The sequence below is a fragment of the Poecilia latipinna genome, unplaced genomic scaffold (assembly GCF_001443285.1).
Source record: "Poecilia latipinna isolate Pla-1442-1.1 unplaced genomic scaffold, P_latipinna-1.0 Scaffold1839, whole genome shotgun sequence".
NCBI classification, from domain to species: domain Eukaryota; kingdom Metazoa; phylum Chordata; class Actinopteri; order Cyprinodontiformes; family Poeciliidae; genus Poecilia; species Poecilia latipinna.
In genome coordinates this window covers 47188-62880 of record NW_015114455.1, presented here as the reverse complement: position 1 = coordinate 62880, position 15693 = coordinate 47188, and the positions used below count along the sequence as shown (strand labels likewise).

At 40.4% G+C, this 15693-nt stretch overlaps 2 protein-coding genes across 2 annotated transcripts in view; both read left to right on the top strand.

Moving 5' to 3' along the window:
• LOC106934652 (cysteine/serine-rich nuclear protein 1) overlaps positions 1-7554 on the top strand; it is a 13287-nt gene extending 5733 nt beyond the window's left edge. The window contains exons 2-5 of the mRNA XM_015014687.1: positions 1141-1385; positions 3128-3390; positions 3474-3776; positions 4795-7554. Coding sequence (XP_014870173.1) covers positions 1169-1385; positions 3128-3390; positions 3474-3776; positions 4795-5682 — 1671 coding nt within the window. The 5' untranslated portion in view covers positions 1141-1168 and the 3' untranslated portion in view covers positions 5683-7554. The remainder of the gene's footprint in view (positions 1-1140; positions 1386-3127; positions 3391-3473; positions 3777-4794) is intronic.
• Positions 7555-8636: 1082 nt separating this feature from the next.
• Positions 8637-13372, top strand: LOC106934654 (Golgi reassembly-stacking protein 1). The gene is made up of 9 exons (XM_015014688.1): positions 8637-8823; positions 9784-9864; positions 10173-10376; positions 10501-10587; positions 10711-10841; positions 11711-11843; positions 12467-12578; positions 12689-12832; positions 12908-13372. Exons 1-9 carry the CDS (start codon positions 8761-8763, stop codon positions 13336-13338), a joined length of 1386 nt encoding a protein of 461 aa, XP_014870174.1. The 5' UTR covers positions 8637-8760; the 3' UTR covers positions 13339-13372.
• Positions 13373-15693: the final 2321 nt, after the last annotated feature.

The window sequence follows — 15693 nt, the reverse complement described above, 5'->3', positions numbered from 1 at the left end:
CCGCCGCCACATTGAAAAAGCCAACAGTCCCCCCCCGGCCAGGCTTCAAAAAAAAAAAAAAAAAAAAAAAAAAAAAAAAAAAAAAAAAAAAAAAAAATGAAACTTAAGGAATCACTGGAATGTTAATTACTCTGCAGGGAAACGAAAGAAGAGTCGTGAAGTTGCTCTGCCGCTGTTACTTCTCCTAAGTGCTCAGCTAGTTGTAATTGAGAGGAGGATTTTCTGAGTTAGCTTGTGAAACACGTTTGGTTTCTAGGTAAATCACTATCAAGATCGAATTAGCCTAAACAAACTGGTGGCTGGGAACCGGCTCCACCAGGAAGTGCTTCTCATTCCTGAAATTGTCACTTGCAAAAAAACCAAAAAGTGCAAAGCATATTTAGTGTCATTGTTCATTGATATGAGACTGTTACAGTATCATAACTTTGACTAAAAATACAGTGAAAAAGAAAGAAATATACACATTTAAACATGGTCTAACTGTTTTTATCCCAAACAAAAAAGCATCAATTATTTCTTCTTATGTGACATTAATTTTACAGTTGGAATAATATTTTCTATAAAATTAATGTGTTATTGTATCTTTGATAAATAGACACAAGTAAAAATAATAAAAATAAACCACCTTAAATTTAGATGCTCGTATTAGGTAAAGTTCTTACCAGGAATACCAAATCCTCACTGGCTTTCTGAAACTGAATCCTTAAAATGTTATTTTTTTGTTAATACAACTTAATTTCAACATGAAAAAAAAAACAAAGTGAAATTTTTTTTTGCATCCTATAAACGCTAGGACCTATATATTTTAGAAGGGTTTATCAGATGCTACATGTGTCAAAAATTAGCATTAGCATTAATCTTTAAAAGTTTTTCAGCATAGCAGATCCTATAATAAATAAAACACGTTTTGGATTAATGCACAAGAAGAAAGTATGCAATAGCAGGTTGGGGAGGGGCAGCAGTGTGTTTTGCTACAGGATACTAACTTTGGTATTTCTAGGACTTTGAAGCACTTCAATTTGAAATCCAAAAATTCCTCCTCCTTCTCCTCCTCCTCCTCCATTATTAGGCTGCACATTTATTTCAACACAATGTTAAGTTATTTAAACCTGTGTTTTTGTTTCTTCTGTGTTCTTGCAGAACGTTTAGGAACCGCCACAGCCAAACAATGAGAGACATCCTTAAGAGGAAGTTTGCAGAAGTAGAGGAAAATCCCTGCTACTCCCCTCCCTCCTCCTCCTTCTCCTCCTCCTCCTCTTCTTCTGCTTCTCCATCTTCCCTCTCCTCTCCTGCCTCCTCCGAGTGGGAGTCGGACGGGGAGGGAAGCTCCTCCGAGAACCACGACTTCACACCTCACAGTCCTGCGTCAGCCTCCGGATCGCCCAGTAAGTCTCCCGCTCACGTTTGTTCCCCTCCCCTCGTCTTTCAAATAATGCAAACCTCCTTCCTTATCGGCGCGTTTCCTCACCAGCGTTTTATAGGAGTGTCTCTTATCAACCTGGAGCAGAAGTTATGGCTGACTGATATATTTAAAACGCCAGCCTTTAAGCCCCGTTGCAGATAAGATGCGCAGAGAGGGGCCGGCTCCTGCAGAGCGTAGATCATTTGCTTGAGCAATAAGAAGTAGTGGGATCAATTTGAATAGCAGGATCATTTTAAACAAATCGCATCAAATGGCTTCGTTTAGATAGGAGGCCACTCTCGCCGTCACTCATCGGCGGCGTAATTTGTCCTGTTCAATCTCGAACTGGAGACGTATTTAAACACGAATGATGTCGCAAAAATAATATATTAAAATGATAAATGAAAAAGGCGAAAAATAAAACTCCCAAACAAATAAAGCCCCAATTACTTCCTTCCCTCTGCGGAAAGCTGAAATAAACCTCACAAAAGCAAGAAGCGAACTCGACTATTTGAGAGGAAGGAAATAAAAACAGAAAAAAAGCGAATATAAACAAGAAGATCTAAATCCATCATATTAAGAATAAAGCATGGCTAGTTCTGCACCAAAAACCCCAAAAATGAGGGAAGAGTGAGGCTCAGTGTGGACACTGGCGTGGAAACAAACACCAGGGTTATGGAGATGTTTTCAGAAAGGTTACAGTAATCTCTTCCTCAGGACAAACACCGCCAATACGGCACAGTCAAGGATTAACAGATTTAGACTGGATGTGTTCAGACAAACAGAGCAGATGATACCAAGTCAACCAGCTGGGCTCGCTTTCCTTCACGTATTGCTGCCGGGTGTTCAGACTTGGATGTGCTTCATGTTGTTGCTGAGGTCAAACTCTGACCCGACGGACGCTGTCGCAGACCGCTGAGGGTCTGATTACTTTGCAGAGACAAATAAAAGGAAGAAGAAGTTCATCTGCTTTCTGCAGCTGATCGGTTACTTGTTTACACAAGCCTTTCTTGGCATTTCCTTTTCACTTGTGTTCAACTGTTGACCCCAAATGAAGCCAAGCACCTGCAGTACACCCCCTAGTGGCCGCTTTGGAAATTACAAAGGTTTCAGCAAAAGTCAGACTTGTTCTTCATCAGTCCGTTGAAGATTTTTTATTTTTATTTCAATTGTGCTTGCATAGTGATTATCTGTAAGCTTTACACATCTATCTGTATGTATCCGAGGCTGAACTGAACCACTAATTTTGTGGATGGGCAGCTTATTTACAATGCAATATAAAATTATTCATAATCCTTGAAATTTCTCCTAACCTTATCTGGGACTGAAGCCGAGAATCTTCTTGCCAAAACACCACAGTGCTAATAAATTTCTCGCCATGCAGTGGAAAACGATACATGGTTTTCAACGTTTTGGCCAGAAATTGCAGACGCCAAGTGTATTACTGTACTATAAATAAAAAGGTGAGGCAGCCAAATCAAAAACAAAACGGAAAGAATGAGAAAAACAATATTAAGCATGGAAAAGACAATGAAAATGTTCAGCTAGCAGAGCTGATAGTGTTAAAACTTAGATTACGCACATCAAATCTGTGAGGTTTGTGGTTTTAATAAGTAATACTTGCGGTATATATTTTGTTTTTATTTGCAGATATGTCTCTGCATAGAATGCTCACTGCTTTATCTAATGTTTGTGATGTTTTTTTCTTTTTTTAAACCTGACCAGTTTGGCCCATCCTGAAGAAGCCGAAGCTCTCAAAAAGGCCGAACAGCGTGCGCTTCGACCAGGTGACGGTGTTCAGCTTCCCCCGCTGCCAGGGCTTCACCAGCGTACCCAGTAGAGGAGGTGCCACCCTGGGCATGGTGCGCAAACACAGCGCCCTCCGAAGGTACACCGTGGACGAGCATGCAGTGGAGCAGCGCAGCAGGCGCAGAGAGAGGCACAGGGAGAAACTAATTCAAGAGAGATTTGAGGCACTAAAACACCAAGTGAGTGCTCTTGATCTCAGCTTTGCACTGGTCTCGCTCACAACGTTTCTCCTAACTAGAGCCGCTGCTGTGTTTGATTCCAGCTAATCATAAGCGGAGCCGTCGACCAAAGCGAAGCGGAGAAGCTGACAACGGATCAAGTTCTGGGTGGAGACCCTGACATTCATGTTAGTGAGTCGGATTTGGAGGACGGAGGCTACCTTCAGCCGTTCTCTTCCAAACAGCGACAGGCTCTCCTCCTGGCGGCGGGGGCAAAGGTCATCGACAAGGAGGAGAAGAGGCAGCTTCACGCTCTGCGGCTCTCCAGGGAGGCCTGCGGCTGCGACTGTCGGGGCTTCTGCGAGCCGGAGACCTGCGCCTGCAGTCAGGCGGGCATCAAGTGCCAGGTACAACACTGACTCGCAACAAGTCGCGTCTGTGTTACGGACCTCAAAGTCTTGGGAAAATATTAACAAAATCTGAAAAAAAGATATGTCTGCAACAGGGATGCAAATGTCGATTAATGGTTTATTAGATTAAAATAAGTTCCAGTTGATTAACTTGTAATGTCTGCTTTGACCTTCTTTAGTGTTGTCATTTGGCCACCATTCAGAAGAGGGCGCTGCTGGTCATTCTTAAGTAAAGCTAGTTGATACAGAAACAAAGATGGCGGAGCCATAACAGAACAGAAAAGGGAAACGGTCCAAACAGAGTCCAGTGTGGAATGCAAAATGGCCGTTATTGCGGCTCTGTTTTGAAATGTAAACACTCCACAAGTTCCTTAAGCTATAACCTCAGCGCTCATTCAGTGGAGCTGCATGACAGCTCAATTAATAGTCAGTCCATTAATAAGATCAATCAGCTTTAGATTAACTGGTTAGTCGCTAACTTGCATCCATAGTGTGCTGGACAGCAGTGAGCTCTAAAGCCAGGGTGTCCACGCACCTTTAAAAAGTCTTAAATTTCTTTGTTCAAAATTACTGCCTTAAATTCATTTTTAAAAATGTAATTTGGCCTTAAGCATGTTATTCACAAGTCTTACATTTTTCATGGCAGAACTATTTCATGTAGTTGTTTTTCTCCTGGGACTTTTTATGTCAAGCAAAAATTTGGTTCGCACGCAACATCTTCATTGCATTCTGTGACTCAAGGCGGTCGAGGCTACCAGCAGCTAGCTATCCTTTGTGCCTCTACCATTTCCACAAAGCCAAATAGATAGTTTTTGTAATAGAGCACAATCTCCCAACCATTCCCTATATTTAGTTTTAGTCTTAAATTTAATTCAAACTACATTAAAAAAGGGTCTTTAAAAGTCTTAAATTTGACCTCCTGAAACTAGCAGATACCGTGCAAATGATACAAGGCAAATTTGTTAACGAATGATGAATTTGATGAATTCACAGACTGTTTTCCTTTGACCAACAGGTGGACCGCTTCAACTTCCCCTGCGGCTGCACCAAGGACAGCTGCGGAAACGTTCAGGGGCGCATCGAGTTCGACGCCCGGCGCGTTCAGAGTCATTACATCCATACGCTCATGAGGCTGGAGCTGCAGAGGCGACTACGACGTGAAACGCTCATCTTGGGGGAGCAGGCGGTCGTGACCGAGGAGCTCAGAGACTGTTCAGGACACAATGAGTCCAGCGCAGAGCAGAGCACGCAGGAGAGCAGGTGTCCATTCAGGTCCGGCCTGGAGGAGGACCTGCTTCCTTTCGCCATGCCTGCCGTTCCTTCTTTCCGCTGCATCCCGGACCAGCTGGTCGTTGAGGAGAACAGCTGCAGCAGCGACATGTCCGAATCCTCCCTCTCCTCCTCCGAATGCGACGCAGGACAATTCTTCAGCGGGACCCACACTCTTCCGGACAGAGATGCAGATTTGACCCATGACTCCAGCAATAAGAACTTCTTCTCGTGCGCCCAAAACCGGCACAGATGCAGCTCTGCAAACGCAGAAGACGATGACGACACACCACATTCGCCCGTTGTGCTTGCAGACAACATTGACGCCAGCAGGAACTATCTCGACGAGAACGCCAATCAATCCAGAGACTTTTTCAACGAGGACTCTTTCGAGGACTTCCCTAACACGCCGTCTCCCACCATGGGTTACTCTTTCAGTGGATACATGGACCTGAGCCTCTCCTCTGACTCCGACCTGGAGTTCTTCCACAGAGACTACCCCTCCGGACCGCTGCACAGCTCCTTCAAAGAGCACAGACACTCTGACAGCTTCCAGCACTTCCAGCTGTTCAGCTCGGTGAATTTACCACCGCAGGAGTCGAGCACCCAGCTCCTAGAGTCTCTGATTGGCTGATTCAGACACTCTGCTTTCATAGCCAATTTCATAAAACGCCCACATTAGTGCTTTTTTAACAAAACAACTATTTATAATAATTTCTAAATGCAAAGACCTATTTTTCCCTATGGAATATTATTTTTGCCTGAAAGTTATTTTCGAGAGAAATCACACTTGAATAATTAGCTTAATTTTTATTAATTCCTTAAAATAAAATTGTAATGGGATGTATTTAATTTATACCATGACCAACAATATCATGCACAAAGTACGCATATGAACTGCAATGCATTATCACATGCAATGAAGAACTAGGTGTTGTAGCATATTAATTAAAACAGCAACTCTCTGGATGAGGATAAGCCGTGCTCTGCTGGATTTGGGAATCATTCTCACATCACTCTGATTATTTCCCAGAACATACTCTGAGTACCTGTTTACTGGGCCGATACGTATTTATTTATTTAATCAGTGATTATTTTTATGAGTGGTAACTCATAAAAAGGTGACATAATTATTAACTGGTAAAAATGGCAGAGTTTACATCAGAATAATAACTAGTATTGTAATGGCAACAGTTCGAGTCGATAAACAGTACTTTTCCTTTACCTTTGAGTGTATGAAAGCAGTGGTGTGTCAGATGGTCCTATAGACTCCATATTTAAAGCTTTATTTTTTTCTTTTTTTACAGCAGACATTTTTATTCCACAGTACAGAAAACATCTTATGGTTAGTAGCCTGGGCCGGTTAGCGGTTAGCCCTTTCAATGAGACGCTTATGAAAGTGCGAAGAGTGAATTTTAGGCCTTGTACACACGTAGCCAGGTCTTTATAAAAACGTATATCTCTACCACGTCGTTTAAAAATCATATCGTACACACGGGATCGGTTTCAGAAAAGTTTTCAACAAGAACCTACTCGTACTCAGTTCCGACCCGGAGCGTTGTTTTAACCACGCCAAACCCTTAGGGGGCAGTGTAGCGCAAAGTTAAAACATATCTGAGTTTACATCTGCGATTTCCTGTTAGGAATCAAACATGACGCCAGGGGGTTCATTTATGGTTTGAACCACTTTTAAATAGCGTATTTAGTTAAAACACAAGACGATGTCGGTTGGGAATCAAGTATGTGGATATATTTGCACATTATTTTTTCTCAGACTGTAATGCGTGGGACCCATGTCAAATCTCTACTTTGGTCGGAGTTTGTATAAACAATTGTTTTTAATAGTATAAAACTGAGTTTTTGTGTAGATGAAAGGCCAAAACGTATGGAAATGAATTTATTTCCCCGGAAATCTGGCTACGTGTGGACTATGCCTTTTTTACCCGCTGGCTTAATAAAGGGTTTCCCTACTTTTTCTACTACTTGCTCAAATAAGCTTTCCCGTTTTAAAGGAAAGTGCATCATATTACACATCTAGCATACATTTTTGTTGTTTAAATGCCGTGACACTGTGGTGTTTTTGCGCAAGGTTATTATATTGTGCGAATCTCATGCTGACCCAAGATTAATTGTTGCTTTAGTTCCTGTGAAGCATTTCTGGTCCGTCTGTTTGAGCAATACCAAAAACAAATGCAGCCGGTGTACTTTTCCCCCCCGATATGTAAATATGTCGGCTGCTATAAGCTCTGTAATTCCTCCCGTTTCAGTGTTCTGTCGCAACCATTGACGCCATGTTTACAGCAGTGTCTAATAAAATCTGCTTCAGCTGTAGTGTTGACTTATGTAGCTCTGTAATTGTTCAGTGGATAGTCATGGATTTTGTATATGATGCATAATGTTTAGAGATCTTTAAATAATATATTTGAAAAAAAAATTGCCAAATATAAATATTGTGCTATTGTTAACAGAGCAATGATTCATTAAAACAAATGTTTCCTTTTTTAAACTATGGAGTACATCTGCATTTTGTTTTCTGAAATCTCAAAGCCAAGGTCTTTAATGGTGGACCGCTATCGAAAGTTTGATGTAAAAATGAAAGATACAGCAGATTGCTTTTGATTAATGAGTGGCTTAAAACAGCATGTACCGCCAGCTCAGTGGACCTTATCGACAGTCACAGAATCCTCTGCCAACATAACCATCTTTTGAAAACAGACGAGGTTTGTCTTAATAAATCTGGAATAAAACTGTTCACATCAAACATTTCCTGCACTGTAAATCAGAAACAAGGAGCTTCTGCCAAAAACGGAACAAAGTACAACATGGACCAGTAGGAAACACTAAGTGCTAGTCCCTGCTGAGCTAAAAGCTGTCTTTGAACTGCCTTTCTGCTGAAATGAGTTATTGTGATGGGGTGAAACTTGGACACACCATGCAAACAAACTTGACTTCTCTCTCTGCTGAGTTGTTAACAAAAGACTGGTCGTTATATAAAAAAAATTATAGTATGATCCATTCACCACAACATAGCAATGCCTAACGTGTTCAGTGAAAACGTTTTTTTCCGCAATTCCAAAAAATTTGTTTGGCACGAAAAAAAAAGCTAAATAATTTTGTTGTGATTTTAAACGTACCATATGTTAATGAAACAAAGTGCATTTTCCTAACTTTCAGTTTATTTGGTCCAGAAAAAAAAACCTTCTGTGAATTAAATGCAACAGAATCAATAATGTGCTGTATTTTTTTCTTTCTTTCTTTTTCTTCTTCTTCTTTTTTTTTTTTTAGCAAAAAGTTCCTGGAGGTTTATATTTATACTTACTATGAAATTAAAATTAAAACAAAACACAACCATTAAAAATTACTTTGGGACTAACACTTTCGGTTAAAGAAGAATTAAATTTGTCATTGAAATTGACATGCTACAAAATGACAAAAATGCCCACTGGAGGGCCAAATTTGAAGCATTATTCGACTGAACTTAGTGGCCACATAAAATTATTCCAAGGGCCACGGTCCATACTTTGGGCGTCCCTGAACTAAACCATGTGTTCAAGCATACGTACGCATGCGCAGTGTAGATCAGTTTTGGCGCTCGATAACAGCGACGCTCGATTGTTTTGGGCTGCTAAAAATGGTTGCGAAGTGTCAACCATAGCAATTCTCTGTCGTTATTTTTTAATAACACTAATAAAATTAATAATTCTTTTCTGCAATGGGATTATCGCAGAGCTCAGAAGCCCCCGAGGGAGGGACGTACGGATACCATGTCCACGGCGTAAGGCTGGCTGAGTTTCTGTTTGAAAAGCGCAGCAGCTTAGCTGGAGTCCTCACTGTATGCTAACAGTTAGCTAGCCGAGGATCTGCGGCTCAAGAGCCTCTAAACACGAACGATGATGTGGCATTGTTTACTCGTAGCCCCGCGGGGAGAAAATGACAGGACAGAAACATTTCTAAGAACAGTCATTTTGTAACGAAGAGGTTGCAATTACTGTGTTTGTCTCGTTTTACAACAGGTGCGTTGAGCTACATAACTAGCTCAACGATAAATCAAGAGAGAGCTTTAGTTCATTCAGCCGGTCAGAATAAATAGCGTTTAATTAATTGTGTTTCTGAAATTATTTAGCAAACATTAGCGAGGTGGGTCTTTTTAAACTGACATTTACAATCAAACAGAAAAAAAGCTTTAATAAAGGTTATTCAATTAGCAAACCAATAACTATAAATAGAACACAATCTGCCAATATACATAAACAACTATAAATCCATACGGTTGCTATTACATAAATATTTTTGAATAGTTTCTGCTTGGCAGCAGTTTTGTTCCTTTCATTAAACAGACCCAATACAAAAAACAACAAAAAAAAAAACTAGCGTAGTCGTAAAATTTGACATTATTTATCATTCATATGTAACTCTGGTGACTGTGTTGCAACAAATAAAAATGGTTGTAATAAAACTTTCTAAGTGATTTGCCAGACCTCCACTCAGTAACTCAATCATAGTAACCCAGAGGACAAGTTCACAATCAAAAGAGATTTTTGATTTAGTAGATGCTCAGCTTTGAACAATCCCGAGGCCGTTTCTTTTCAATCTGTGCTGTAACATAGTCGCAGATTACATTGATTCACTTTACTGTTGGTTGCTTATGACATTTGAAATGTACAAACTTGCTCATGCTTTGCCCAGAAACGCAGCCGCAGCATTAACGTGAGCCTCCTTATCTTTGTTGTGACAGATTCAGCCTAATTCTCCTGCAGAAAAGGCCGGACTGCAGCCCTTCTTTGACTTCATTCTGTCTCTAGACAACCAAAGACTCGTAAGTTTTACGCAGTAATGGCAACTTTATATACTCCACAGCTGCATAATACTTTGAATCACAGTCGCCTTTGCATATCAATGCGTGCAAAATCTCAAATTTTATATTTAGTAGCTGTAGTCATAATTATTATTTTTATAGAATAATAGACTATTAGATCATGCCTTGTAGTGTTTTCTTAGGTAGATCACACCATAAAAAAAATATCATAACCACCATTCTCTCAATACATAATAGAAGAACAGATAAAGTGAGAATGCTGTTTAAAAATCTCTGTTTTGATTCCTGGTCACTTGTCTGTGGGCCAGAGTGAGGAAAATGAGCAGCTGAAGGAGCTCCTGAAAGCCAACATGGAGAGAGCTGTGAGGATGGAGGTGTACAGCACCAAAACCACCGGGGTCCGAGAGCTGGAGGTGGTGCCCAGTAACATGTGGGGGGGACAGGGCCTGCTGGGCGCCAGTGTTCGCTTCTGCAGCTACCAAGGAGCCAATGAGAACGTCTGGCACGTACTGGTGAGCCACTTCCTCACTCTGAAAACTCATTTTCCGATTGTTATTTCAATCTTGATGCGGTTAAAAGCATTTTTAAAATTTTTGAGTTCCCTTTTGTGCTTTACATCCAACCCGTTTCTCCTAGGACGTAGAAGCCGGTTCACCAGCGGCACTGGCAGGTCTTCAGTCATACAGTGACTACATTGTCGGGGCAGATCAGGTGTTACAAGACGTAAGGCTCCTTTAAGACTCCCTCTTTATTGGCATGCGTCACTATACCTTTTAATTTACATGTGGTGTGATATTTGGCAAATTGGATAACAAAGCTAGGTTGCTATGATCTTATGATTTACAGTTGGAGGACTTCTTCTCGCTGATCGAAGCCCATGAAGGGAAACCCTTGAAGCTGCTGGTGTATAACACACGAACAGACAACTGCAGAGATGTGATGGTCACACCTAATGGAGCGTGGGGAGGAGAGGGCAGGTAAGAGGAAGCAACATTTCTTGACTGCCATTGTTTTATTACACAAATAACAGGGTATCTGCGCATCCTTAAAAAGCCTTTAATTCATGTATCTGCAATTAAAATCTTAAAATGTCTGAAATTCATCAAATCTAAGTTGGTCTCAAATATATTGATCTCATGTCTAAAATGTTGTGGCATTTGTAGTTTTCTGTCAGACAAAATTCTGAGTCACGCGCAGACATTTTAAATGAATCCTGCAACTCAAAGCAGTTGAGGCTACCGCTAACTAGCTGCTAATATGCTCTCAATAGCTAGCTAGCTCTTTGGCGATAAAAACAAATGGCTGGACGACATTTGTTTTTGCCACTGGCTCACCTCTGTTACCAACACATGCTAGCCAGGTGCATTCTGCACAAAACAAACTTTTAAGCTAGGCGTCTCCGGGGTTAAAGCTGTAGAGAGCCAAATGCAGTCTGAGAAGTACAAAGCCACTGCTAGGAGCCACAAACAAACCTCAGAAATGTCACAATTTATGCTATGCCTCATTATAATACAACCATTCACGATATTTATATTTTTTTGGTCTTAAATTTAATTCAAGGTGGCATTATAAAAGTCCTAAAAAACATTTAATTCTACTTGCTGAAACTTGTAAATATGCTGATTAATGCTTGTGTTTAAAATGACAAAGGTTCATAATTACATGAATAGATATACTTGTGTTTTTTTTCCCTTTCTCCTGCCTTACTGGTTGAGTGTTTTTTTTTTTGTTTTTATAATTCAGTGATTTATCCACAAGATTTCACTAAATAACTTATGAGACATGCATTCCTTCGCTGTTAATGAGGGTACAAAATCAGGAAGCTCTTAAATATGTTTGTCTTTAGCTTGGGTTGTGGCATCGGTTATGGCTACCTGCACCGCATTCCTGCGACTCCAGAAATGTCGACAGAGAAGCCCTCCATCCCAGTGGCAGAAGAGAAATCCTCTCCACAGGAGCCAACGCATGGGTACACAGAGGTAAATGTGAATCTATACACATGAGAATAATTGTTACTTCTTCTTTTGTGTTTGGAATAATATCTTACAATAGTTTTGTTAATGTAATGCAACCTGTAGTTAAGCCGTCATTTTGAGAAACGCCAACATTTGACACCCAGTACAAAGTAGTTAGTTTGCACTACCTTCCACTTTTACCTGTTTCCCTGTATAAGCTTATTATTATTATTATTATTATTATTATTATTATGTTTTGAAATGCAATTGTGGTTAGAGACTTCATAGAACATTTTAATTGATGTTGTTTTGTTTGCTCATTTAGGATATTAAAAGTGTTAAATGTTCTTTAGAAATAAAAGTATTTTTTTAATCAATGAGTGAGTATACTTGCATTAATAATCCATTATTATTGTTATTGTTATGGGTTGAAAGTGGTCTCAAAATGACAATATTATTGTTCATTGCAACAATTTACACAAACAAAGTGAACTTGAAAAGTCAAAACCACAGTAAAACTGCAAGTTTTCTTGCCGGACAAACTTTATGCTCACAAACAACACCCACCGTTGAGATAATATCAGCAAAGCAAAGCACAGCTGCATTTATGCCCTTCCATGTAATGAATTTTCTTTGTTTTTTTCCAGGCGCCTCTTATGGCCCCTTCAACCCCCAGTGGAGATTTATTAGATGTGGAGCAGATCACCCTCCTAGACTCTGTGATACCGCCGCCACCAGATCAGACGGTGATGGACTCTGGTTGGTTCAGATTCCTGTTTTTTTTTTACTCATTTATGAACATAAAGAGGCTCCGTATGATCTCTGGAGATTGCTGAAAATCTTGCCTGCTTGGCAATATTTCTCTCCAGGTTTATCTGATTTGGAGGTGGCAGTGATGAGCCCTGACCCTGCAGATCTTTTGGACAGGCTGGACGTGTCCACGTCGTCCATCGACATGACCAACACTTCCCTGGCGATGCACGAGGAGAAGGAGGGCGACATATCTGGTGTTGGTAAGAGACCAGATGAATCGAGTTTTCAGCGATGCAAATGAACTTAAATTGATTGATTGATTTTTTGCCATGCAGAGGAGCTGGAGGACAGTGCTCTGCCCTCATCATCTGCAGAGAACCAGAGTGAACTACTGGAGCAGGTCTCCCATGCAGCTGTGGAGCTCCACGCTTCTCTCGCCGCTCCTGACACTTGGTTTGACTCCGGAGTAGCTCCAGCTGAAACGTCTCCTCCACGCACCGAGTCCGCAGACCTTCAGAGCTCCGTCATGGGAACCAGCGGCACCCCGAGTCCACCTCTGGGTGTGCGATCCCTTCCTGTGGAGACTCTTCAGCATTTCGCTGAAGAGTCTCCATGCCCATCTCCAGTAGACCCGATCGCGACCGCGGCTGCTAATGAGGCGGACTTTCAAGTCTTAGGCGATGTGAAGGCGTCGGCGTCTGAGTCAGCAGAGCCTGTAGATCATCAGAGTGGTGGGGGAGAACCAGAAAAAACACATTTTGATTAAATTTTCCTTTGGTCATATAGAGGCAACGCTAATGCATCGCGGCGTAGACAATCAATATTTACATTTCTTTTATCCATTTCTATAAAGGACGCCCTACATTGCTGTGAAAAAGCATTTCAACTAGGGCTGGGCATTAAATCAGATTTGTTGGTTAATATTTTTTTTTTTTTTTTTTTTAGAAAATTTAGATTTTAAGTTGGGCCACAAGATGGTGGCCCAGTTAACTTCTACTTATTTGGGCTTTGATTTCAAGTCAAGTCTTTGATGGAATATAAGCGCCACGCTAAGATTTATTTATTTTTTTTAACTACAAAAATATAGTCATAAAATTACAAGAATTTAGTTGTGCGATAATACGTTTTTAATAAATAAGTCATCATTTTAATAATTCTACAATGTTTTTTTTCTGGAAATATTATGACTATATTGTTGGAGCCAGGCCCTAATAAAAATCGTAATAGCCCCTTTTTAAAGATATTTTTTTGGAAAAGAAAATGAGGAAAAAATAGATTAAAATCAGATTCTATATGAAAAAACTGATTTTGTCATCAAGCTAAATTGCCCAGCCCTACTTTTTCAGCTTATCTGAAAACAGAAAAATACTTTTCCAGCAACGCATGTAGGAAGTGAGACAGACCAAGTTATTCCAGATTGTTGCACTACAGGTACTAGGCTGAGACTTTAACATGAAGGAAGGGCGATATCTTAAGGTACAAATACAAAATTAAGTTACAGATTTTTTAAAATTATTTTAGCATAAGGTTTATTTGCTTGTTTGGTGGGAAATTAGTGGACACGGGTTTTTGAAACGCTGCTTCCAGTGCACTAAAGAGAGAAGTACTTGAACGGTTCCAAAGATAAACACATCGACTACTGCAAAGCACAGCTGCACCTTCACGTCTCTAACACTACGAACTTCTCTGACACTACTAGACTGCTGGCTGGTAAAATAGGTCACAGTTGTCCTCCTGGTGCACTGTTCCATCTCTCCTAGTTGTCTACATAGTGATTACTCAGCTTTAAACATTGGACATGGGACACTTTTAGTCGTGGTCTCCTTTTGATTGGAACTTAAAGGGCTTTTATTATAGTAATGTTTGAGTTGTGTTATTTTTTGTTTGTTGTAATATTTAGAAAATGTTTCACACCAGCTCTGATAAGATTGGTGTGTTTTTAACAAAGTCTTTAGTTTTAATTATTGTAATTGCTGTTTTTCAGCTGCATAGCTTTTGGAGAGTTTTATTCATGTATAGCTAGCTGTCTGCCCATGTTTTTATTAAAAGAGATGCACTGATAAATTAGCCAGTAACCTGACTATTAACTCAAAAATCTGATATTTTTTGGGGTGAACACACCATACCATATCACTTGCAGATTGCATAAACAACACTCGTTGGGTTGACGTGGTTACAGAGCAAGGAAGATTTGAGTTTTGGCCTTTTCTGGATCAGTGAGCTGTTTAAGGTTGTTTTCACGCTTGATAGTTCGGTAGACTCGACTCGATTGGGAACACAAATTGCAATATTTGTTACATTTTCAGCTGTTCTTTAACACTACAGTATGTTTTAGGAACCAAACTATTTGAAAAACAGGTTCTGCTCCTCAGCCGCGGTGGCGCTGCATCAAGAACCACTGAAGAAGACACGAGTGCGACTTACTTGTGAGCAAATTTTTAATGCCGTCTGACTTTAGCTGTTGTAGGATTTAACTCTCGTCTTTGGTAAATAACCATGAGCTAGCGCTGGGCATCCTGGGTAAATTGCTGTATTTACAAAAACAAAAGATCATGAGCAGAAGAACTGGCTCATGGTCTTTTATCATGCAAAAGATAAATTCTACACCCGCTAAAATGTTTTGTTCACATTTCATGAAGAAGGAAGTTGTGCTTATGTCTCCGTCAGAGGTCTTCGTGTCGTTTCCTTCAGTGGTTCTTGATGCAGCGCCACCACAGGCGAGGAGGGGAACTGATTTTTCAAAGGCTTTAGTTTGACAGTGCAGTGTGAAAACGAACCGCTCCAGCTTGAAAATGTAACAAATGCTGTTTCGGTTTCAAGTCCACTGGACTTTCAGGTGTGAAAACACTGAGAATGAACACTTAGAGGGAGCAGAGAGTTGTAAGAAGCTGTTTTAAAGAAAGAGAGATGTCTGTTGTTTAATTAAGCTGCTACAGCAGAAAGTGGCCATTTTCTTCCTTCACAATTTATGTTTGTTTCATTGTGTAACCTGCTGTTATGGTGCTTAGCAGTCCGCCACACAATCTTGATTCAGACTTTTCTGGGATGTTTTGAGTGAATAACTTTTAGTGATCATCATCATACAAACATAAGGTGTTGAAAGTTCAAGTCAGTGGAAGCA